General features: G+C 45.3%; 2 protein-coding genes and 2 long non-coding RNA genes across 4 annotated transcripts; 1 reads left to right on the forward strand and 3 right to left on the reverse strand.

The window, feature by feature from the left end:
- Positions 1 to 1,637: 1,637 nt before the first annotated feature.
- LOC307088624 (uncharacterized protein) lies at positions 1,638 to 5,050 on the forward strand. Its single transcript, XM_079754575.1, has 10 exons — positions 1,638 to 2,376; positions 2,500 to 2,662; positions 2,838 to 2,899; positions 3,181 to 3,270; positions 3,355 to 3,526; positions 3,628 to 3,663; positions 3,828 to 3,878; positions 4,103 to 4,170; positions 4,416 to 4,459; positions 4,912 to 5,050. Exons 1-10 carry the CDS (start codon positions 2,167 to 2,169, stop codon positions 4,955 to 4,957), a joined length of 942 nt encoding a protein of 313 aa, XP_079610701.1. The 5' UTR covers positions 1,638 to 2,166; the 3' UTR covers positions 4,958 to 5,050.
- Positions 5,051 to 5,621: 571 nt separating this feature from the next.
- Positions 5,622 to 11,045, reverse strand: LOC307088625 (uncharacterized protein; the record flags this gene model as incomplete). Its single annotated transcript, XM_079754576.1, has 6 exons — positions 10,980 to 11,045; positions 10,781 to 10,898; positions 10,505 to 10,600; positions 10,199 to 10,387; positions 9,834 to 9,986; positions 5,622 to 5,710 (listed from the first exon to the last, which is right to left on the reverse strand). Exons 1-6 carry the CDS (start codon positions 11,040 to 11,042, stop codon positions 5,622 to 5,624), a joined length of 708 nt encoding a protein of 235 aa, XP_079610702.1. The 5' UTR covers positions 11,043 to 11,045.
- Positions 11,046 to 11,155: 110 nt separating this feature from the next.
- LOC307088533 lies at positions 11,156 to 12,013 on the reverse strand. The gene is made up of 3 exons (XR_013812568.1): positions 11,918 to 12,013; positions 11,429 to 11,773; positions 11,156 to 11,272 (listed from the first exon to the last, which is right to left on the reverse strand). It is a non-coding gene; the product is annotated as an uncharacterized lncRNA (long non-coding RNA).
- Positions 12,014 to 12,716: 703 nt separating this feature from the next.
- Positions 12,717 to 14,017, reverse strand: LOC307088532. The gene is made up of 5 exons (XR_013812567.1): positions 13,939 to 14,017; positions 13,469 to 13,552; positions 13,180 to 13,390; positions 12,906 to 13,078; positions 12,717 to 12,807 (listed from the first exon to the last, which is right to left on the reverse strand). It is a non-coding gene; the product is annotated as an uncharacterized lncRNA (long non-coding RNA).
- Between the last annotated feature and the right edge of the window lie 9,562 nt (positions 14,018 to 23,579).

Raw genomic sequence — 23,579 nt, forward strand, 5'->3', positions numbered from 1 at the left:
GGGCCTGCACGCGAGTGAGACCGTGTTGCCGGGGTAACCGGGGTTTGTTTTGGTCCGGTTTTCAGCTGTTGGTTTCAATGTTGTTACAATGTTACGGGTTTCAGTGACCTGGTTTTTGGTCCATTAAAACTACCTTCAACTAATGACTCGACATGATTATGTCACCGGCGAGGTCGTTACACTGTAAAGAAACACGTCATCTCAAGCGGGAGAGAAAGTTTGCGGTGCTGGTTTGTGTCACCAACCCAGCAACCCAGTCGCCAAGAAAAAACGTTGACAGTGCACGTTTCCATGAACACTGGATACGTAGCATTTCAACGTAAAAAATAGCGTGTTATACCTACAGTATCCACGTGTGCCGCTGTGGAGGCGGGTTTCGGGGTTTGGGACACGATTGTTTAGGGGGGGGGGGGAGACTGTTGTTGACCGGGGAGGGGGGGGGGGGGGGGAGACACGTTTGTTGAGGGGGGGGGGGGGGGGGGGGGGGGGGACACACGATTGTAGGGGGGGGGGGGGGGGGGGGGGGGACACACCAACCCAGCAACCCAGTCGCCAAGAAAAAACGTTGACGGTGCACGTTTCCATGAACACTGGATACGTAGCATTTCAACGGCAACGACGACGACACACGATTGTAGGGGGGGGACACACGTTAGTTGAAGCGGGGGGGGGGGGGGGGACACGTTTGTTGAGGGGGGGAGACACGTTTGTATCCTAACAACAAAACAAGTTAACAAAAGCCCCATTTGTCAACTGAGAACCCCAATTCCCAGAATCCCCCGCGGCTCCGGAACACGGCGTAGCTTATATTAATCTTTATTATCTGAATGGGAAATGCAATATTTTAGGACAGATACACCATTAAACGCGTTTCTAATGACATTTCTAGCGAGAAATGTACATTTTCCTTACATAATCTTCAGTCAGTGAATGTGTATGATCTTTATTAATCTTTATTATCTGAATGGGAAATGCAATATTTTAGGACAGATACACCATTAAACGCGTTTCTAATGACTTTTCTAGCGAGAAATGTACATTTTCCTTACATAATCTTCAGTCAGTGAATGTGTATGATCTTTATTAATCTTTATTATCTGAATGGGAAATGCAATATTTTAGGACCGATTCACCGTTAAACGTGTTTCTAATAACATTTCTAGCGAGAAATATACTTTTTACTTGCATAATCTTTAGTCAGTGATTGTGTCTGATCTTTAGTTTTATAGTTATTAGGATTTGATCGGCTCGCTCGCATGTTTCAACGACGTCAGGTTGCTTTCGCTAAACTAGCAGCTCACGTGCTTCCTGCGTTTGTGTTATTAAACTGTTACTTTATGTAACTTTTAATGATATCATCTTGTTAGAAACACGTATATCTGAGAGCCAACCCAGTCGCCAAAAGCATACGTTGACAGTGTACTTTTCGTGAACACTGGATTACGTCGCATTTCAACATAAAATAGCGTGTTATACACACACACACACACGCACGCACACGCACAGACACACACACACACGCACACACGCACGCACGCGCGCGCGCACACACACACGCACACGGTCGTGCGCAGGAGCACGCAATCGCGTGACACCGGGTTGAAAGAAAGACGTCAACTCTGGAGTGACCGAAAATTTGCGGTGCTGGTTTGTGTGACGTAAGTTCAACTATGATTGACTGCTATTTAAAAACGGTTGAATGCTTGAAATACTAAGATTATGGAGTTGATAGTGCAAATAATTATATTGCCGTTGTCAAAGAATATTAACAGGTATTAACAGCTAATAACAGATAACAAAAGCGTTGCTTCATAGGCTAATGTAGGCCTACGTCGCCACCTGTCCCTCGGGTAGGCTAGCTAGTTCGTTAGTAATTGAAATTGAACAATGAGAAAGGCTTAGATAAGTACCATACACAGCATCATGTTAGAAGGTAATTTACACAATGTAGTCGGCTGTTTGTAAAAAATAGTTTGTTTTTAGTGATTTACTTTTTTCTCCCTGCAGCTTCAAATAAGCATCATACATCTTAACTATCTCTCTGCCAATGCTAATATTTTATATCTATAATCTTTCTTATCTATCTACTATCTGTGTATCTAATCTGTTTTGTTTATCTGTCTATTCGGTTTGTCTGTGTCTTTGTAAATTAGGTAATCTTTCAATATGCCAGGCAGCACATGTAAAACATGCCCCTCCTGCAAAACCATTCTGCCTTGCGCTAAAAAGGTTTGCAGGCACTGCAAAATGGTCCAGCCTGTAAAGGAACGCCTCAAAATTGCCTTGAGAAAATTTGAGGCTAAGCGGGAAGAGTGGGCGTCTTCCCGCAAGAAGAACCACAACATGGCTGTTGTCAAGCAGGAAATGTTCCTCCTGGTATGTAAACAATTCAGATTAATTATGTTCTACCTTTAACTGTCTGAATCACTATTGCTTTGAATAGTAGGTCTTTTTTGATTACTACAGGCAAAACATTAACATGCTGTGATTTCCTTACAGCTCGAAAAGCTTCAAGCAGCAGGATATAAACCTGTCCTGCTGCTTGGAAAAGCCACTAAAAAGAGCCATGTGGTCAAGGTGTTCACACCTCGTTGCACCTTGGCCACATTTGCGGAGGAGTCCCTCAAAAAAATGGGCTCCATCCATGAGTACATTTGTCAAGGTATGATTCTTTATTTTTATAAATTCCACACACCCTCTGCTTTGTTTACCAAAATACTAACTGCATCTTGTTATTTGTCCACCACATTCATTTTTATCATGGAACTATTGCTACAATTTTTTGGTTGCCATTTGCAATTTAATAACCCTTTGCAACACTTTTCAAACTTGCACAGGATGGACCCCTTTTGCAAGTGGGACTGCAGAGGGGCCAGAAGAGGGCAGGGGGACCACTCAGGTGAAGACATACAGGAATATCTATGACAATTAAAGAGGCTAATCCTATATATTGTTATATACTGCATATATACTCCAATATATTATGCTACAAATTACAATATACTAAGTCAGCTGTATAAGTGCTAACCTCTTTTCATGTTTGTTTATGGTTATTTATGTGTATAGATGTGTATAGATCTGTATGGTCTTAATTTCATATTTTTTAAAACTGAATTTACACTTGCACTGTTGAAGTTCCACTGTTGGACTTTGAGTGAGTGTTATCTTATGTCATCTTAGATGGACATGGACATGGGAGAGGTGGAGGACAGGGCCGTGCAGGTGGAGGAGGGGGAGGAGGTGGCCCTGCAGGTGGAGGAGGGGGAGGAGGTGGCCCTGCAGTTGGAGGAGGTGGCCCTGCAGGTGGAGGAGGGGGAGGAGGTGGCCCTGCAGTTGGAGGAGGTGGCCCTGCAGGTGGAGGAGGTGGAGGAGGTGGCCCTGCAGGTGGAGGAGGTGGCCCTGCAGGTGGAGGAGGGGGCCCTGCAGGTGGAGGAGGGGGCCCTGCAGGTGGAGGAGGGGGCCCTGCAGGTGGAGGAGGGGGCCCTGCAGGTAGAGGAGGTGGCCCACCCGGACACGGAAGGACCAGGTATGGATTTTTCAATTAAAGCATGCATGAGAAGGTACTAAGTGTCATACAAATAAACATCATTGCCTGAATGAGTAATATTTTATTTTCCATTCCAACAGCGGTCTCTACTGTGCAGAGGAAGCGGAGGAGAAAAGGTATGTTCAGAATGTCTGTACAGATCGAATTGCTAATTGACTACTATTCTTTTCACCATAGCATTACATTTATTGTAGTTATTTTGGAAAAAGGACTGTAATAAGAATGTTGGTTATGACCATTTGAGTCTTTGTTTGAATACCTCAACATTTCTTTCCTACAGAGCATCACAGCCAGAAGGGGCTTGAAAAAAGGAACAAGACTTTACCGAAGAGTAAGATGAAATAGTTTGTAACGATCAGAGCACTGACAAACCCTTTACACAATTTATAATTATGGAATTGTAAATTATTCTCCTGTGTATTCATAGCAGCGATTACAGCATTAATACAGTATTAATAATTACTGTTATTGATTTTATATTTGCGGTATTTTATATTTGCCAGTGGATAAGCATAGATGGTTTTGTTGTGAAAAACATGTTTTTTATATTTTCAGATTGCCCCTACCATATTGGTCGTGACTCCTTCGAAATAAGGAGTTACGGGAAGGAGAGGATGAGAAAGGTTTGACAGACCCATAAAGACCCAGCAAAAACACATGCGTGATTAACTGTAGGAATGACATTCTCGCTGATTGATCATGAGCATGCATATTAAGTGCATACTGTAAATGTAATTTACTCATGTATACAAGTAATTTGCATAAATATTTTGGAATAGTACCGTCAATGCATTTTGTCTATCAAACTCATAGGCTAACACTGAATTTATTATCTTACTAATGAATTTATGGTTCCTTTCCTTGATAGGGCATTAAAGAAGTCCTTGTTGATTGGCAGCCTTGCCCAGTTTGGTATGTATTTAATTTGGTTTCTTTCTGTTTCACTGGGTTTTTTTAAACCACTTCATTGCTTTTCCGAGTATTCTATATTATACCATATTATTTTGCACCATCTTGGTGCAAAATAGCTGCTGCTATTTTGCTATTTTGCTGCTATTTTTTAACGTTTAACAGTAGTTCTTCCACCAAACACACTTGCCAACCAGATTTCCTATCAAGTGGTTTCATCATTCCCTTTCTTATGTGTCATACACTATTACATTATTAGATCTTGAATTATTAGAAAATGACTTGAAAGTGTGGTATTGCTCAAGAACAAAAATGTGCAAAGATTGGGCTTGATTTGTAATTGCCTTTATAGATGAGAATCAATATAAAGTAGGTATATACTGTGTGTTATGTAAGTGGAGTTCGACTAATCATCACAAAACGGTTCATTGATATATTATTTGTTCTCTTTTCAGTGGGAAGGAGTGGGCCAGGTCCTGGCAGCCAAAAGATTTGAATTAGTCCCCCTGCCCTCTTCAAATAAAAACATATTTTCAGTCTTTCTAGAATGTGGTGCTACTCCTGATACATGATTGCCCTGCCATTCAAATGTGGTCACTAAGAGCTTAATGACACACACACACATATATATATATATATATATATATATGTATGGACACACCAGTTAATATAAATATGAATTCCAGTCTGTAGGCAGTACATGGTGGGTAAAGTAACTCAAAAGTTGTGGGCTGAAGGGTCTCTAGCTAATAGAGTAGTAGCAGCAATTAATTGAGTATTTAATCCATTCAATGTATTTAAGATATGCATCCAGGTATAATTGCAAATGGCTATATTGTATAGAAAATATTGATTTTAAACATACAAGTGCAAGCAGGGCCTACTGAATGTCAATTTAGTCACAACAGATTATTAAAATATTGTGCTGATAGATCTTTATTCAACACCAAAACACCAGATTCTCTTGGATGATTAAGTTAGCTGCTACGTCAAACCAACCATGGTGTGGTGGTGGTTTCATATATGTGAAAGGGCATTCAAATATAGCCTACTACAATAATAATAATAATAATACATTTTATTTGTAAATCACTTTTCATAAAAATAATCTCAAAGTGCTACAACAAAACACGAAGGGCAATAACACAATAAAATAAATAATAATCTAAGGACCATAGGTGTTATAGGGTGTACCGATGAGAAGGCTGTTACAGTTATCAAGCCTGGAGGGGATTAAGGCGTGGACGAGTTTCTCTGCGTCAGAGAAGGTGAGGATTGGGCAGAGTTTTGATCAATGATCAATTAGGAGGCCGAAGCCCTAAAGGACAACCCTGTCTCATGAAAATTACGTTCCCAGAGAACTATTCGGCATTCTCAATTACGTTTGTCTGAAAACGTATTTTGTCTCGACAGAAAAACATGGTGGCTAAGCCTATGATGGTTGCTATGGACGCTGAAACTAGTAGCCCGAATGCCGTTTAAAGCATGGAAATAAAACCATTGTCTTTGCTGATTATGTTATTTTATGGAACCGTGTAATGATGTTATTTTTCCACACATAAACACAGAACAGTCTGTTCAACCCGGTATCACACCAAGGCGTGAAATAGATACATTGGTCCACCTCGCAAGGAGTGTTCAGTGTCACGCTATGCCTGACCAAAGCGTGAAGAGATACACGTTTCTTCCGCCCATCTAAATGAATGGAGGAATAGCACCAATAGGGGTCGATACGTTCTCCCAGCATTTGGGGGAAATGGTTACGTATATATATATATATATATATTAGATTAGATTAGAAAACTTTATTTATCCCAAAATGGGCAATTTCGTTCACAGTTTCCAGTCTCACATAATAGATTACTTAATAAATACAATAAATAGCAATAGGAGGTAGACAAAAACATATATCAAAGGCAGTCCAACACACACATTTAACTCACAATTCATTTCAGCCCGTCAGTAACAACCACCCTGCCCCCGGAAACACCCAGCAACACTGGTGTGCTCTCCACCTACTCCTTACTTTTGTCATCATTTAGTAACCTGATGGTTGCAGGGATAAAAGAGTGGGAGTACCTCATTGTTCTTGTCCTGATTGAACAGTAGCGCCGCCCAGAAGGCATTAGGCATATATATATATCCAATATTTTAGGACAGATTGACCATTAAACGTGTTGTTAATAACATTTCTAGCGAGAAATATACTTTTTACTTGCATAATCTTCAGTCAGTGAATGTGTCTGATCTTTTGTTCGATAGTTAGTTTTATGGTCTCCCTAGCATGTTTCAAAGACGTCAGGTTGCTAGGGACGCGACGATCTAGTTGTGGGCCAGCAGAGGGTAACATTTATACCGAATTTGGCCTGTAACCAAATGTATGATATGCTATACGTATAGCCTAGTTTATATGTTATAAATATTTGTTATATGGTCTGGTTATACCTGAACTTGGTTAAAGATGTTCAATGGTCAGATACAGATCATGTTATAACGATAATTGAATAAAAGTTATGGTCTACTTATAGATAGAATATTACACGACGTAATAATTGTATACATATAATAGCCTATATTTTAATACTAAATTAATTAATTACAATAACGGCTTTAAACATGTGACATGCCTACGTTTTTTGGGCCTTTTCTTTTCAATGGGCCTGCGTCAACGTCACGTGACTCTCGGCAAACCACGTTGGTTAAAGACGGCAATGGAGCTTGGTTAGGAAATAGAAAGATATACCATGAAAATATCTTCCCGTAACGGGGCAAACAAGGTGTCATTTGTCATCTACGTTTCGAGGCGATTGCAACGGTGCCATGCATGACCATATTTGACTATGTTTCAGGGTAGTAATTAGCTGTCGATTTTGGAGGCCTTTATAGATAATAACCAGCTATAGATTTGCTACCCGATGGAGTTTTCTGACAAATTACATGTTATTTAGCATCTACATTAGCAGCTGAGTCCAATGAGATCAAGCTCGACCTTGTGCCACACAGAGATCATGCCCTAGACCATAGGTGTACCATGTAAAATACAGGGGCCATGTAGTGTAGGGGGCCGTGTAGGGCCGTGGAGTGTCATGCTTTGTGTCATTGGACTCAGCTCAATGTGTAGATGCTAAATAACATGTCATTTGTCACAAACTTTTATCGGGAAGCAAATCAATAGCTGGTCATTATTGATTAAGGCCTCCAATTTCGACAGCTAATTACTACCATTAAACATGTTTGAATGTGTTCATGTGTGGCACCGTTGCAATCGCCTGGAAGCGTAGATATTGAAGGACATCTTGTTTGCCCTCTTACGCACCGGCCCTACAAGAAATTACTCAGCAAGTGCTCCATCTTGTTGCACCTCACCCAGCGGCTCGCTTACAAGATTTTGGTCTGAAGTTCTACCCAAACCTACACCCTAGCCATCCAACATGCATATCTGAGAATCAGGCCTCTCTTTAATAATGACAAAAAGTTATGAGAGAAACACACATTAACTTTTTGTTATCTCATAAGCGGCGTGGTGCCGGCTCCTTTTGACCTTTTGACCCCCGACTTCAAAAACGTGGCCACAGGCCAGCTGTGTCTACACACCTTTAGCCACAAATGTACACCTCCATCCCACAAAAAATGGGGACTAGAAACTAACCTCTGTCTTATGTACATTTACTGTACTGTTGGAGGTCACGCCCCTTTGCCGACCTTTTCGAGATAGCTAGGGATGCTAAAATGTTTACACACATTTCCCGGGGCCCCGTGTACGACATATCCGAGATTTGGAGTTCTAGCCCTTAGAGAAAAAAAGTTTTCCCAAATGGAGTGTCATTTGGACAAAGCCCCTCAGAAGTGTAGCCTGCAAGACCTAATGGTTCAGAATGTGGTGGAAAAACAGTTTTTGAGATAGGAAGGTCCTACCGCCCTGAAATTTTAATACCTTGTTCTAGGGCCTAACTGGGACCTCCGCACCGAAACTTGGCCCGGTCGGACCCCGAGGGCAGGAAGGGGGGGCCCTTCCTGTCCGAGACTTGGCCCGGTCAGACCCCGAGGGCAGGCCCCCCCTTCCTGCCCTCGGGGTCCGACCGGGCCAAGTTTCGGTGCGGAGGTCCCAGTTAGGCCCTAGAATAAGGTATTAAAATTTCAGGGCGGTAGGACCTTCCTATCTCAAAAACTTTTTCCACCACATTCTGAACCATTAGGTCTTGCAGGCTACACTTCTGAGGGGCTTTGTCCAAATGACACTCCATTTGGGAAAACTTTTTTTCTCTAAGGGCTAGAACTCCAAATCTCGGATATGTCGTACACGGGGCCCCGGGAAATGTGTGTAAACATTTTAGCATCTCTAGCTATCTCGAAAAGGTGGAAAAAGGGGCGTGACCTCCAACAGTAGAGTAAATGTATATGACAGAGGTTATGTTTCTAGTCCCCATTTACTGTGGGATGTAGGTGTACATTTGTGGCTTAAGGTGGGTAGACACAGCTGGCCTGTGGACACGTTTTTGAAGTCTGGGGTCAAAAGGTCAAAAGGAGCCGGCACCACACCGCTTATGAGATAACAAAAAGTTAATGTGCATTTCTCTCATAACTTGTCCTTAAAGTGACTGTCAACGTATGCTTTTGGCGACTGGGTTGCCATACCACAAAGGTTCAAAATAGTTTTTCATCAACCCCCAAACCTTGACATTCTTTCTCATTATAACAAGATATTTCTCGAATCTCATCCACTTCTGAAATTGTATATATGAATGAAATTCATAGTATCCGCGTTTACATGGCACATCTGATCCGCATAGATTTCTATGCGTCATAGATCTCTTCCTAAAATGTGATCCGAATGTACTGTATACATGGCAGTAACAAAAGTGTCCGTTAAGTCTCGTGCATAGAAATCTATGCGGAACAGATGTGTCCATGTCAATAAGGCTAGTGAGGTTATAGCACTATTTATTCTCACCCACCCCATCTTGAATTGAAGAGATAGATTTTTTTATTTTTTTATTTTAAACATAGCAATAACAATGATCATTTGTGTACATCAAGCGAGGCACGAAACCACACCATCAACTAAGTTGCTTGTTCTCTTGCATCTTCCTCATCCTCGCTGGTGTCTGGACTGACCAAGCCCATCGGATCACATTCCTCTTCCTCACAAACATCAAGGAGGACAGAGGCCAATGGACCTAGAGCAGTCTTATACCGCTGCAGGACCATTTGATGTCGTTCTTCCACTTCCGCAAGTCTTCTTGCCAAGAGACAGTGAAGTCCATTTTCATCTTCTACAAGTAGAGGACAGAAAACCCAACGACGTTAATATATATTGAAACATCCCCCACTAATTGAATACATTAAATGGGATCCCCAAAACTTGTCTTTAACTTACCGTATCTTGCAAGCTCTGTCTTGAGGGCCACTCCCAGGTTCTGCAACCACGTACAGTGCTGGACCATCTCCAACACCAGGATAGGGAGCTCCTCTTCCAGCCGTGTTTTCAGCATTTCCTGGTCGTGCAGTCGTTTCTTGACCCCGATTGTTACTAATGATCCAAAATATTAAGATCAATACATGAGTATCTGGCATAACATTTAGCAATGCAACCATAATGGAAACAGAATTTAGAAATGATGTTTCTTTCCCAAAATCGTTTTATATATTACAAAACCACCATTATATTTAATATATCATTTCACGATAGTTCACTATTCCGATATACTGCATGACATTTTAAAAGCATTGAAAAATGCATACCACTGCCATAGTCCTCCCATGGCCATATTGCGCCAGTGCTCTGTCCAGCCAAAGAGTGGTCAACCAAGGCCACATCAATCCTTTTGGAGAGGTCTGCAACAAGACTGTTGTATTTATCAATCTCCTGGAGAAGGCGCTTTTTGTCTTCCGTCAACTTTCTTCGGAGACGATGGCGAAGCTTGTTGCTGTCTAGATTGTTTAGGAGAAACGTAATATGCAGACACAAAAACCTTGTATAGGTTATATTAAAAACAATATAGATACATTGTTAGGTATACCGGATAACTCAAGAAAAAGCCTACATACCATTCTGACGGTAGAGGGTTTGTTTCTGTTGCTTTAGACCCAGATGGAGACCCTCAATGGACTGCTGGAGAACGTGCAGACCCGTTACTGGGGTCTCTGTAGATATCCGTTAGGGTGAAATTAAGCTCAGTGTACTGTATTCTATACAATGCAACCGAGTTTTCTAGATTTTTGCAGCACTAATGCTTCAGTGATTGTGTATTATTTTGATTACCGTTTGAACACAAATGTCTGTAAGGAAACTGCAAAAAGGCATGTATATTGTTCTGTCCTCACCGCTCTCTGCCCATTCCTTGACTTCAGCAATCCACTGTACAGCCATTGCATTTGAGCACTGCAGGTCCTTCTGCAGTTGTGACAGCCTCTCTGCCTCTTCTTCTGCCCTTTTAGATGTCTAAAATATTTACAATAATTACAATAGGAACTCAGTCTGCCTAACAACTGGCACAAAAACATACATGAATATGAAACATACCTTCACATATCTTGTGGAGAGGGCCTTGTGTAGCGTCTCTGCTTTGTGATGGTTCCAACCCATTGCATGCACAGTAAGCATGTCCACACGTGCTGGTATAAGGAGAATTACATTATGTTCTGCAATCTATGAGCAATATTAGATGATAGCATAAACTCAGACCAAAGTGACTTACCTGCTTTTGACATGTACTTTGTTGTCAGGGCACAACGGGAGAGGTAGCTGTTTATTTGCTCCACCTCCTCACCGGCAGTTGTGCCTGCTCCCTTCTGATTCCGACCACTCCATTTTATCTGTTGCAAGGATGGGTGGATTTGGGGTTCATTAGAGCCAATGAAGCAGTTGGAAAACGTGGACAAATATTATGGAAAAGGAATTCAGCTTAAAGCTGTCCATTCCTATAGTAACACATGGCGTATTCATTTGAAAATAACAGATAACAGACATACCTCACACTTGGTAGCATGAGCTCTTGCATGCATGATGCTCAGGAAGGGCTTCATTTCTGTGAGGCTCTTGAGAGCTGGAATGACCGAAGCAACTTTTTGTAGGTATGGCCAGTATTTGCATGCCACATCCATAGCAAAAAACTGTGCCTTGCTTGGGAGAAGCTCCCTTTGGAGATACATAGGATACGCAAATATCTCTCCTCGGTACATGTTAAGGGCTTTTAAAAGGAAGCCATGCCGACACACCGCAACCTCAACGCCTTCCTCATCCAGTTTAGAGGCCCGCCTAGAGGTCTCCCTTGCTGCTGCCCATTGAGAGTCTCCACATGTGCCTCTCCCCTTTATCTGTGAATATAGTGCATACACATATTGTTAATGTAATTCACGACAAAAGAGTAGGGAGTATGGAATACTTCTAGAAGTCCAGGAAATGCAATGATTCCTTTAGTAACAGAACTATTTGAGTGTTCAAACTTAGCTTAAACTTACATTCTTCACCGCCATCTGTATTGTGTTGACAAAATCAGACACCTCACTGTCTTTGGCTAGAAATAGCCCATCAAAAAAGGGAGTGTCATTAGATCTAGGGGAAAAATATATAACATCCATTACCTACTCTTGTTGTCACTTACAGTCACGACTCAATTACCAAAGAGAACTTAAAGTGCACCTTCCAGTATGGCCAAAGCGATAAAGCTTCCTGTTGCCAACTGCTGACACTGCTACCATTTCAGGTGTGCAGGCAGGGCAGGTGAAAGGGGTATCACAGCAGAGCTGGTCTTTCTCAAAGGAGGCGTATGCAAACTCAAGAAAGCTCCTCTGCAGGGCATCCCCGTTGATCTGTCCAGACTAGAAAGTATATCAGAATATGGAAAACATTTTTGAGATAGTCAAAAAAAAAAAAAAAAAATTGCTGACAATATTGGTGAGCATAATAAATAGTATTGCTGATGTCACTTACTCTTCCTGCACACAGTGTGCGATGTTCCAGCATTTTTGCAAGGGCTTGCCTGGAGAATCCAGGTGAGATCAACTTCAGCTCCTGAAAGGTGTTGAGGAGGTCCACCGTGTAGATTGTGGAAGCATTTGCAGAAGCTGGCCAATATCCACTCCTGACTAGGTCTCTCACACAGGGGCCCACTGCTGCAGGCATGTTTGGCACACATAACGTGGCAAATGCAAATCATAACGCCCTAACGAAAAAAACAACATTAGTCATAATCATTGACACATATTGTATATTAGACTAACAGAAGTCTAAATAGAGAACTGGTTTCTACCATTGATGGTAATCAAGATGACTGGTTTCCCAGCTTCCACTGTGAAGCTAGGGACCTGGCAGGTGCAGTGCTGTGCTGGCATTGTGGGTAAAATGCGATCTGTCGAAAAGAAAAGTGAACATTCTGTATATGGCAGCAGACTGAATAAACAAGATAAGGATCAGGAAGTCTAGACAGGTAGATTTGTCAGACCTTACCTTGCTCATGTGTGGCATATATTCCAGTCTCTCCTCTTGAGATACATGTGGATGGGGGAATGGCTTTAAAGAAGCCATCCACCACGCTGTCCCTGTTGTGGAGTGGCCGTTTGCTGTGGTTATGCATGTCGCAGGCCCCACAAAACCACTGCTCCGGAAGGCACTCTCTGCACCTAAGCAGACAAAACACTCAAGTCAAGTCACTCAATTTATATGATATACTTTTTTTAGTGTACATAGATACATTCTATTATTTGATTGATGAACATCCAACCTTATAACAGCCGGCTTGTGGCAGAAGCAACACAATGGCTTGCCAACAGCCTCAGATTCCAAAAGGCATCTGAGGTGGTACGGCCGTGCTTCCTCCCAACGGTCAGAGGCTTTCTGCTGCCTAACAGACCACGATGATGCTGCGCTTCTCTCAGGCTCAGCAGGACAGGGGCTTGAATCCAGTAGGGCAGAAAGCCTCTCCATGTTTTGTTCTGCAAATAAAATATAACCAAATGATCTACATTCTATATACAGTATTTGGATTTCAGAATTAAACACTGTATATTTACCAAACATCTCTTGAGGATTTTGCTGTGCTCTGGGTAAGGGCAAGGAATCCTCTGAAGGAAGTGCCAACACCTCAGTGTCCATGCCTGTTAAACAGTACATGACAGATTAATATATCTCTACGGCAGACACTCAAGTGCTTGCACTGCTGCAAGAAACTCATTTGACAGTAAGTACGTCAATCAAACGGTCGTACGGCACTCCCTCTCCCCCGCTCCCATGTACTTGTACTTGGAATGGGTAGAGTCAGCGTTGAAGGAGAGGGGGTAGGACCATTTGAGTTGTGTATTTTCAAAATCTGCTGGCGTTTTGCAAATCCCATACCCAACCTTTAACGGTCCAAATGTTACAAATCGACTTTGACCCACGGGAACGAAAAATCGAATAATAGAAAATTCTGACCCATCCCTAATTGCCATGGGTAATTGTTTGTCACCAAATTAAACTAATCTGAATTTGCACATAAACAAACCTGTAGTTAGGCCACTCCATCGGTCTGCACGGCCTGTATGGCCCGCACGGCCTCCACGTCTCCCTCTGGCCTTGCCGCGTCCGCTCCGTTTGGGTGAGCTCCGTGGTGAATCCCCTCCAGATCTTGCCCGATTGACATTCTCCGCAGCCTCCTGTGTGTTTAAGTCCAACATCTTGTTAGACGGAGTTTCTGAGGTACTGAAACATTCATTTCATGTACAAGTTCAAGTTCAGTTAATGTACAAAAGGTTGTTACCATGGCTTCTGCAAGGAATTGGTCATGCATCAACCCAACGGCAAGGTGTCTTCCTTCTGTGCGGGGGTCACGGAGATCCAGGTCAAACAACTTGTCCATAGCAACACGAGAGAATAGTTACAGCGATAGAATGAATAGAACTACTGCCGACAATCGATCTTGAGAATGCTTGTAAGATTAGCAGTCCTATCTATATGTCGCTCGAGAGCAGCGTCATAGAGCTCGTAAATTCGCCCCTTCCGGTAGGCCCCTCATGGGACCTCTGAGATCGAAAAATATGAATGGGTTTCAATGGAGAGAAAGTAATTATTTTCTGGTCCCCGTCTTTATATGTGCTGGATTACACATATGTATACGTAGCGGAAGAGTCGGAGCCAGGCTGAGCCAAAGTCGGCGCATTTTCCACATAGCCTGCATTAATAGAGTCATTTTTTAGTTTTTATAGTTTTTTATAGCTGCTAGGCGTAAAGAGTTCACCTTTCAAAGCGGGATGTTTATTGCGGGGGAGGAGCCACGGCGGCAGTCGTGATCGTAATTTCCGGTTAGTGCACCACGGAGTACTCGATTTGGAACAGCACTCACATCTGAAAAAATAACGTAGTAGATAGTACGGATAGTATACTTCCTTTAAGTATACTCATGGAAGTACAGGTATTGGAACACGGCAGCCTTAACAGCATAGCCTATTTGTATAATAAGGGAAATAATTACTTTTCCAAAGCCAAAACTTACTTTATTTTTCAAGTTTTACAAAGAAGAAATCTAAAAATCATTGTACAAGATACTGTGTGTGTGTGTGTGTGTGCGTGCGCGCGCGCGCGCGTGTGTGTCTGTGCGTGTGCGTGCGTGTGTGTGTGTGTGTGTATAACACGCTATTTTATGTTGAAATGCGACGTAATCCAGTGTTCACGAAAAGTACACTGTCAACGTATGCTTTTGGCGACTGGGTTGGCTCTCAGATATACGTGTTTCTAACAAGATGATATCATTAAAAGTTACATAAAGTAACAGTTTAATAACACAAACGCAGGAAGCACGTGAGCTGCTAGTTTAGCGAAAGCAACCTGACGTCGTTGAAACATGCGAGCGAGCCGATCAAATCCTAATAACTATAAAACTAAAGATCAGACACAATCACTGACTAAAGATTATGCAAGTAAAAAGTATATTTCTCGCTAGAAATGTTATTAGAAACACGTTTAACGGTGAATCGGTCCTAAAATATTGCATTTCCCATTCAGATAATAAAGATTAATAAAGATCATACACATTCACTGACTGAAGATTATGTAAGGAAAATGTACATTTCTCGCTAGAAAAGTCATTAGAAACGCGTTTAATGGTGTATCTGTCCTAAAATATTGCATTTCCCATTCAGATAATAAAGATTAATAAAGATCATACACATTCACTGACTGAAGATTATGTAAGGAAAATGTACATTTCTCGCTAGAAATGTCATTAGAAACGCGTTTAATGGTGTATCTGTCCTAAAATATTGCATTTCCCATTCAGATAATAAAGATTAATATAAGCTACGCCGTGTTCCGGAGCCGCGGGGGATTCTGGGAATTGGGGTTCTCAGTTGACAAATGGGGCTTTTGTTAACTTGTTTTGTTGTTAGGATACAAACGTGTCTCCCCCCCTCAACAAACGTGTCCCCCCCCCCCCCCCCCCCCCTTCAACTAACGTGTGTCCCCCCCCCTACAATCGTGTGTCGTCGTCCCCCTCAACAAACGTGTCTCCCCCTCCCCGGTCAACAACAGTCTCCCCCCCCCCCCCCAAACAATCGTGTCCCAAACCCCGAAACCCGCCTCCACAGCGGCACACGTGGATACTGTAGGTATAACACGCTATTTTTTACGTTGAAATGCTACGTATCCAGTGTTCATGGAAACGTGCACCGTCAACGTTTTTTCTTGGCGACTGGGTTGCTGGGTTGGTGTGTCCCCCCCCCCCCCCCCCCCTACAATCGTGTGTCCCCCTCCCCCCTCAACAAACGTGTCTCCCCCCCCCCCCCCCCCCCCTCCCCGGTCAACAACAGTCTCCCCCCCCCCCCTAAACAATCGTGTCCCAAACCCCGAAACCCGCCTCCACAGCGGCACACGTGGATACTGTAGGTATAACACGCTATTTTTTACGTTGAAATGCTACGTATCCAGTGTTCATGGAAACGTGCACTGTCAACGTTTTTTCTTGGCGACTGGGTTGCTGGGTTGGTGACACAAACCAGCACCGCAAACTTTCTCTCCCGCTTGAGATGACGTGTTTCTTTATAGTGTAACGACCTCGCCGGTGACATAATCATGTCGAGTCATTAGTTGAAGGTAGTTTTAATGGACCAAAAACCAGGTCACTGAAACCCGTAACATTGTAACAACATTGAAACCAACAGCTGAAAACCGGACCCAAACAAACCCCGGTTACCCCGGCAACACGGTCTCACTCGCGTGCAGGCCCCCACCCTCCTGTTCTTCCAAGGCCCTCCCCCAGCTGACCTAATGATTCGCCCCACACGCTGTTTGACAAGAATAACATTACAATACATGCACATAGAACAACTGGCATAACGGACAACGAAATATAATGTAACACATAACACACAAACTATTTAACTGTCCCAGGGTCGCTACAATAGATTCATGGGTCTGATTCGCCGATTTCACATGCTGATATCCCGAAAGATTCTCGGGCATCTTCGACAATTTGGCTATAGATTGTCTCATTACACGCTAAATAATATAATTATAGCCTAATTATATATATAGGTTTTGGCATAAACATAACTAGGGTGCACTGTACTATCTGCGCACACCCTTTCTGAAGCCTCTCTCTCGCTCTCTCTCTCTCTCTCTGTCCCTCCCGCTCTCTCTTTCTCTCTCTCTCGTAGCGTTTTGTGGAGAACGTTAATTGTCTTAGAACACTCCCATTCAGAATGCATTGGTTTACATTTCGTTTTGTGTAACACGCAAAAAGTCGGACTATCGTGCTCGGGAACACGCTTCAATAGATTAACGTTCGTGCGCAGGAGCACGCAATGGCGTGATACCGGGTTGGCTACGCAGGTAGTCCTAATTAGCAACGCTGAAGAGCGGAGGTATGGCAGGATCCAGTCAGAAACAATAGTGCTTCCGTTCAGCCTTACCTAGGGTTATCAAGGACTTGTTCAGGAAACCTTAGAACAGACTAATGTTAGGGGAGAGGGTTCTCTCACCGAGCAGCTTCTCCCGGGTCAGATGCTCCGCCACCCACCGCGGCGTCCTCTTGGCCTGGTCGACAACACATGGTTGGCATAGTAACGCACCTCCGCCCCGGTGTCCGGGAGACCGAACCGGCCGATCTGCTACTGGACCGCTTACAGCAGGATAATTGCATCACCGTATTAAAACACCAAGTGGTACTATTCATTGCGTTTAATATTGTAGCCTCCTTGTCTAAGTGTATCCTCACATCGGTCCCCTGGTTCCTCCTCTCCTGGGTCCTGGTACCGGTACCAGTTCAGGACGGCCACACAAGACCCGGCGCTGCAGGCGGCGCCGCATACAAAACCGCTGGAGACTGCGGTCAAGTCAGCCGTCATTCGTTCATCCGTGGTTAAGCCAGCCGTCACGCAAAATCTTCGTGCGCCTCTACTCTAAACAGCCTTTGTGTGGTATCTCGCAACGTTTTCAAAATAAAAGCCTTAACCTACGTTTGTTTGGTATAATCAGTGGTGTAGTGGTCCCTGGAGAAGTGGGTATACTCTAAATGTTTGCCCTTTTTTCAGCGCAGCCCAGAAAAACACCCTGTTTTAGAAACAGTGACATATGAGACTACTCTATTTAGTTTACCCTAAAATCCGTCAGTAGTATTTGCTCATTGTCACATAATTTCTGCTGCTTGATCTCAGGGAGGAAGGATTATGAAATTACTAAACCAATACTGGCCCACAGACTAGTGAGAGACAACTATGCATTTTGAGTGAACTATTCCTTATTCCTGGAATGACACCTATTCTCTCACTTGGCAAGTCAGTAATTTAAATGGTAAACTGTGTGTTACGAGAGTGGCATATGTGTGTGCGTGAGCGAGCGGGTGAGCGAGTGTCAGTCTAGGAGGAACTAAATGAGTCCGGTTGTGTTTTTGGAGCATACGTGTACTGTTAAATGAAGTACCAAACGCCAAGAATCCGTGCCCGTGTCTTCCGACCTATGAACCGACCCGTGAACAGACCCACTGCCGGTCATAGTGAAGGGTGTTACCCCCGAAAGGACATCGGCCATGGATGGAACGTCTCTCCTGTGCTCCCCGACTACGGTCTGAGAGCCAAGGAACAGGAAAGGTGTAACATTGGCGACCACGAAGGGACCCTCTCACGCAAACGGAAAGGCAGTGGTGAGCAAAGAATGAACAGTGAAATAAACCGGAGAAGTTAGAAGAGACAAAAGAATAAGCGGGAAGCATTGTTCACCTGTTTCAGCTAAGCTAAGATGGCGGACGCTAACCGCCGTAGCCCGTGCAATTTCGGCTACTCAAAGTCCAACCCGTTCTGAACGATAAACGACGGTGATGTGGAAGAGACCATAGACAATATGAGTGAACGAAATACAAGTTATTATGGACTTTCTAACGTGTTCCACCGTGAAGTGGAGCCTATTAAAACGAAGCATGCGGCGGCGCCATGTGAGCTCATTCAACCCAAGTTCTCGAGCTGGAACCCCTTCATTAATCCCGACGAGGACAGCTACCGTTTTCAATGTGGTGTGGACAACAGACAAAGTGGCTTTATTCCACAACCTGCTGCTATTGCAACGCCACATTCAAACCCCTTTTCCTCGGACCAGGGCAGTTATATCCACAGCACCCCCAACATCGGTTGCCCCCCAGCCTCCACATGCCTGTGCACCACCTGCCCTTCTTCATCAAAGGATATTAACTATGGACATTCGCCCGAGCCAGGGCACAGTCAGACTATGAAGTTAAAGAGCTCTTTTCACAAAGGTGAGCAGCCAAAGTCACATCAGCCCTCCTCCGAGAGTGAGGATGACTATGATCATCGAGAAAGAGTCCCCACTTTGAGACTCGGACAGTATGATGGCACCACACCCTGGACAGAGTTCCTGAACATGTTTGAGAGTTGTGCTAAAGCTAACTACTGGTCTGCAAAGACAATGGCTGTCCAGTTGAAGTTCTGCATGGTGGGTGCAGCCGGGGCCATCATCCACAGAAATCCCCGGTCCGCCCAGTGGGACTACGTCCGCCTGGTGGAGGAGATAGAAACTGCATATGGCTCTTCCTCGCAGCATGCAGCGGCAGTAGCTATCGAGCTGAGACAGCATGTCCGCAAACCGGGTGAGGCTCTCCAGATGTCCGAGATGACATCTACGGGAGTGTCAGTAGCCCACAGCAACAGGGCTGATGCTGAGCAGGACGCCATAGGAGTTGAAGTCTTTACTAATGCTCTAGGGGATGCAGAAATTGTACAAAAGCTTTTAGAACAGCGCCCACAAACATTAGCCCAAGCCTTTGACATTGCCCATCGCTATGAAACCACGAAGCGAGCAGCATCATATGTCGCTGGTCTCATGCACTCAGGAGCCCGTGGCATAGCTGAGCGCAGGCCCCGTGCTATGTTGATCAGAGAGAGAACCGACGAAGAGGAATTAAAGAATGCTACAGCCTCCCCATCAGCCATCTTTAAACCTGCGTCTCCCAGCCACAGTCACACACCATATGGAGGTAAAAGCTCCAGAGACATTAAATGGGATGAGATTCGGTGTCACAACTGTTCAGGCCGGGGTCACATGAAGAGAAATTGCCCCTCGCAGCTAGGGCTCTAACTTCAACCATGTCCCCTCAAAGCTCAAGGTCAGCTGTGCTTCACCTTAAGCCCCAGGGTCAAGAAATGAACATTCACATGATTGTGTACGAGCTAGAAGTGTGCGCTGTTTTGGACAGTGGGGCTCGGAAAAGTGTTTTTCCTCTGTGTCATTACAACGCCATTCATCCAGATGTCAGGCCTCCACTTCAGTCATCCATCGTAGAGACTCTGATCGGTGTTGGGCCTGGTGACATACCTGTGCTTGGCGAAGCTCACATCCCTGTCCAGATCAACAACCGTCAGGTGAGCGTCCTCTTCCTGGTTGCTGATATAGCTGGTGACGAGGCCCTCCTCGGCCATCCATTCCTGAGCCAGGCCCAGGGACGTCTTGATTTTGGAAATCAATGGATTGTCTTGTTTGGAGAAGAGGTGCCGTATTTCGATTCCAAAAACAAACCAAAGGCGCATGCAGTGAGAGTGGCCCGGACGGTGGTGCTGGAGGCTGGGCAGGAGTATGTGGTAAGAGGCAACATCCACCTTAAAGATCCAGTTGAAGGTGGATTGATGCTGAGCCCCACCAAAGGCTTTGTTGAAAAACACAGACTGTTAGTGGCCCGAGTTTTAGTGGAAGCTCAGCCCCATATGACCATGCCCCTCCGCGTCTTCAATGCGGGCAACAGTGCCGTAACCATTAAAAAGGGGGCATTCGTGGGACTCCTCCAGCCGGTAAAGGTTCTGCAGCCTGCAAACGCGGTTGCCCACAACCAGCCTGAACAGACTGTCAGCAGCCCCCCTCCGGTCCCCCAGCACTTACAGGAGCTCTATGCCCAGAGCTCTACTGAGCTTAACCAAGAGGAGCAGCTGCAGCTAGCTCAGCTGCTGTGCAACTATGAAAATGTGTTCTCAACAGGACCCACTGACCTCGGCAGGACCAGCCTGGTTCAGCATGACATCACAAGGCCTCCCAGTCAAGCAACCACCACGCCGGATGGCGTTGGAGAAACAACAGGATGCTGACCAACAGATACAACAGAGCCTGGGGGCGGGGCTGGCCCGCCGCAGCAACAGCAGTTGGGCATCGCCCATAGTGATGGTAAAGAAAAAAGATGGGACGTACCTCCTCTGCATAGACTATAGAGCCCTGAATGACTGGATGGAATGTCATGTCTGACTTGAATGGAATGTCATGCCATTTGGACTGTGTAATGCTCCGGCGACATTCCAGCGCTTGATGGACCGGGTGCTGGCCGGCATGCAGTGTCAGACCTGCCTAGTGTACCTGGACGACATCATCGTTCTGGGCAGCGACGTTCCGCAGATGCTGCAGCGGCTGGGCCAGGTTTTCAGTCGTCTCCACCAGGCCAAACTGAAACTAAAACCGTCTAAGTGCTGCCTCTTCCACGGCCAAGTAGCCTACCTGGGTCACATCGTTTCAGAGAGCGGTGTGGCCATTGACCCCAACAAAGTCCAGAAAGTGCAGGACTGGCCAACACCGACGTCACTCCAAGATGTCCGTCGCTTTGTGGGCCTTGCATCCTACTATCGGCGGTTCGTTAAAGACTTTGCTTCCATTGCAGAACCTCTCCATGCCCTGACCAAGAAACATGCCCAGTTTCATTGGTCTGAGGAATGCCAGGCGGCATTTAATGAACTCAAATGCCTGCTAACGACTGCGCCAATCCTGGGCTACCCACTCAACCAAGGCAACATGATACTGGACACAGTTGCCAGCGACGTCGGTATCGGCGCTGTTCTCTCACAGGTTCAGCAGGGTGTGGAACGTGTGCTAGCCTATGGAAGCCGCAAGCTGTCTACAACTGAACAGAATTACTGTACCACACGGCGAGAACTGCTAGCCGTGGTCGACTTCACGTCACACTTTCGCCAGTATCTCCTAGGGCGGCGCTTCACGGTGCGCACCGACCATAGCAGCCTTCGGTGGCTAACAAGGATGAAGGAGCCTGAGGGACAGCTCGCCAGGTGGCTTGAGAGACTTGGCGAATACAACTTGGAGATCATCCATCGCCCTGGCCAGCTTCACGGCAATGCAGACAGCCTCTCCCGGAGACCCTGCCGTCAGTCCTGTCCTTGTAAGCTCCCCAGCCCATCTCTTCCTCTTACCTCCACCAGAATGTGCAGTGCAATTTGGACTCTGACATCAACCAGGCGATGCTGAGTCCAGTGGGGGTAGAGAGACACCCAGCTCCCGCAGAAGTGAGTCCAGTGGGGGTAGAGAGACACCCAGCTCCCACAGAAGTAAGTCTAGTGGGGGTAGACAAGGCCCTGCCAGCTGACTCTAGCAACTTAAGGACCCCCGAGAGAATATACCTGACTAAGTCAAAAGAAAATGAACTGTTTGGTGGTTGGTCCCTGGAGGAGCTGCGACAAGCCCAGGAAGACGACGCAGACATTACACCCATCAGAACCTGGTTGGAAACCAGCGGAGAACGTCCTGCATGGGTAACAATCTCACCATGCAGCCCAGCCACAAAGACATATGGGTGCCAGTGGAAAAGCCTCCACATCAGAGATGGAGTGCTGGTTAGACGTTTCTACTGCCTGGACGATACCCAATTCTATCCACAAGTGGTGCGGCCCCGCACCTTCCGGCCAGACATCATGAGACAGATGCATGAGGGACAAGTCGGTGGACATTTTGGTGTAGAGCGCACTGTAGCTCGGCTGCAAACCCGATACTTCTGGTACAGAATGAGGGAGGACGTTTCCCTGTGATGTAACACCTGCACCAGCTGCGCATCAAAAGCCAGGCCACGGAAGACACCACAAGCCCCCATGGGCACTGTTCGAGTCGGAGCTCCTATGGAGCGCATCGCTTTGGATATTATGGGGCCAATGAATGAGACTGAGCGCAACAACAGATATGTGCTGGTAATACAGGACTATTTCACAAAATGGGTCGAAGCTTTTCCCCTACCTAATAAACAAGCTGTAACTGTGGCTGAAGTGCTCACCTCCGAGTGGGTGTGTCGCTATGGAGCCCCGCAGACACTGCACAGCGACCAAGGCCGGAACTTCGAGTCTAAGGTGTTTCAGAAAATGTGCACGCTGTTCGGGATCGACAAAACACACACCACACCTTTCCGTCCTCAGTCAGATGAGCAAGTTGAAAGGTTCAATGCCACTCTGCAAAAGATCCTGGCCACGACAGCCGAGCGTTGCCACTGGGATTGGGACCTCATGATTCCCTACGCTGTCATGGCCTACAGAGCAACAAAGCACAGTTCAACTGGTTTCACCCCGAACTACATGATGTTCGGCCGGGAAGTGAGTGAGCCAGTAGACCCGGTATCCGGCCTGCCGCCGGACCCTAAACCAGCTCCCTCAGCCCCTGAGTATGTTCAGCACCTTCGAGAGCGACTGGAGCTGGCGCACCAAATCACCAGAGATGCTCTCGGAGAGTCTGTGGAACGTGCCAAGAGACAATATGACAAGAACTGTTGCCGCACACATTACAATGTTGGTGATGCTGTGTGGTACCTCATCAAAGGAACAAAGAAGTTTAAGGACAGAGTGAGGAAGTTCCTCCCGTCTTACGAAGGGCCATTCTTCGTTCTGGGTCAGTTGG

Source organism: Pollachius pollachius (assembly GCF_949987615.1).
Source record: "Pollachius pollachius genome assembly, chromosome: 17".
In the NCBI taxonomy this organism is placed as follows: Eukaryota; Metazoa; Chordata; class Actinopteri; order Gadiformes; family Gadidae; genus Pollachius; species Pollachius pollachius.

Excerpts from the sequence above, each read along its gene's own strand:
- LOC307088624 (XM_079754575.1), top strand. The coding sequence starts at position 2,167 with ATGCCAGGCAGCACATGTAAAACATGCCCCTCCTGCAAAACCATTCTG. Across the intron at positions 2,377-2,499 it reads AGCAGGAAATGTTCCTCCTG|CTCGAAAAGCTTCAAGCAGC; the intron begins GTATGTAAACAA and ends ATTTCCTTACAG. Across the intron at positions 3,271-3,354 it reads AGGTGGAGGAGGGGGAGGAG|GTGGAGGAGGTGGAGGAGGT; the intron begins GTGGCCCTGCAG and ends GTGGCCCTGCAG.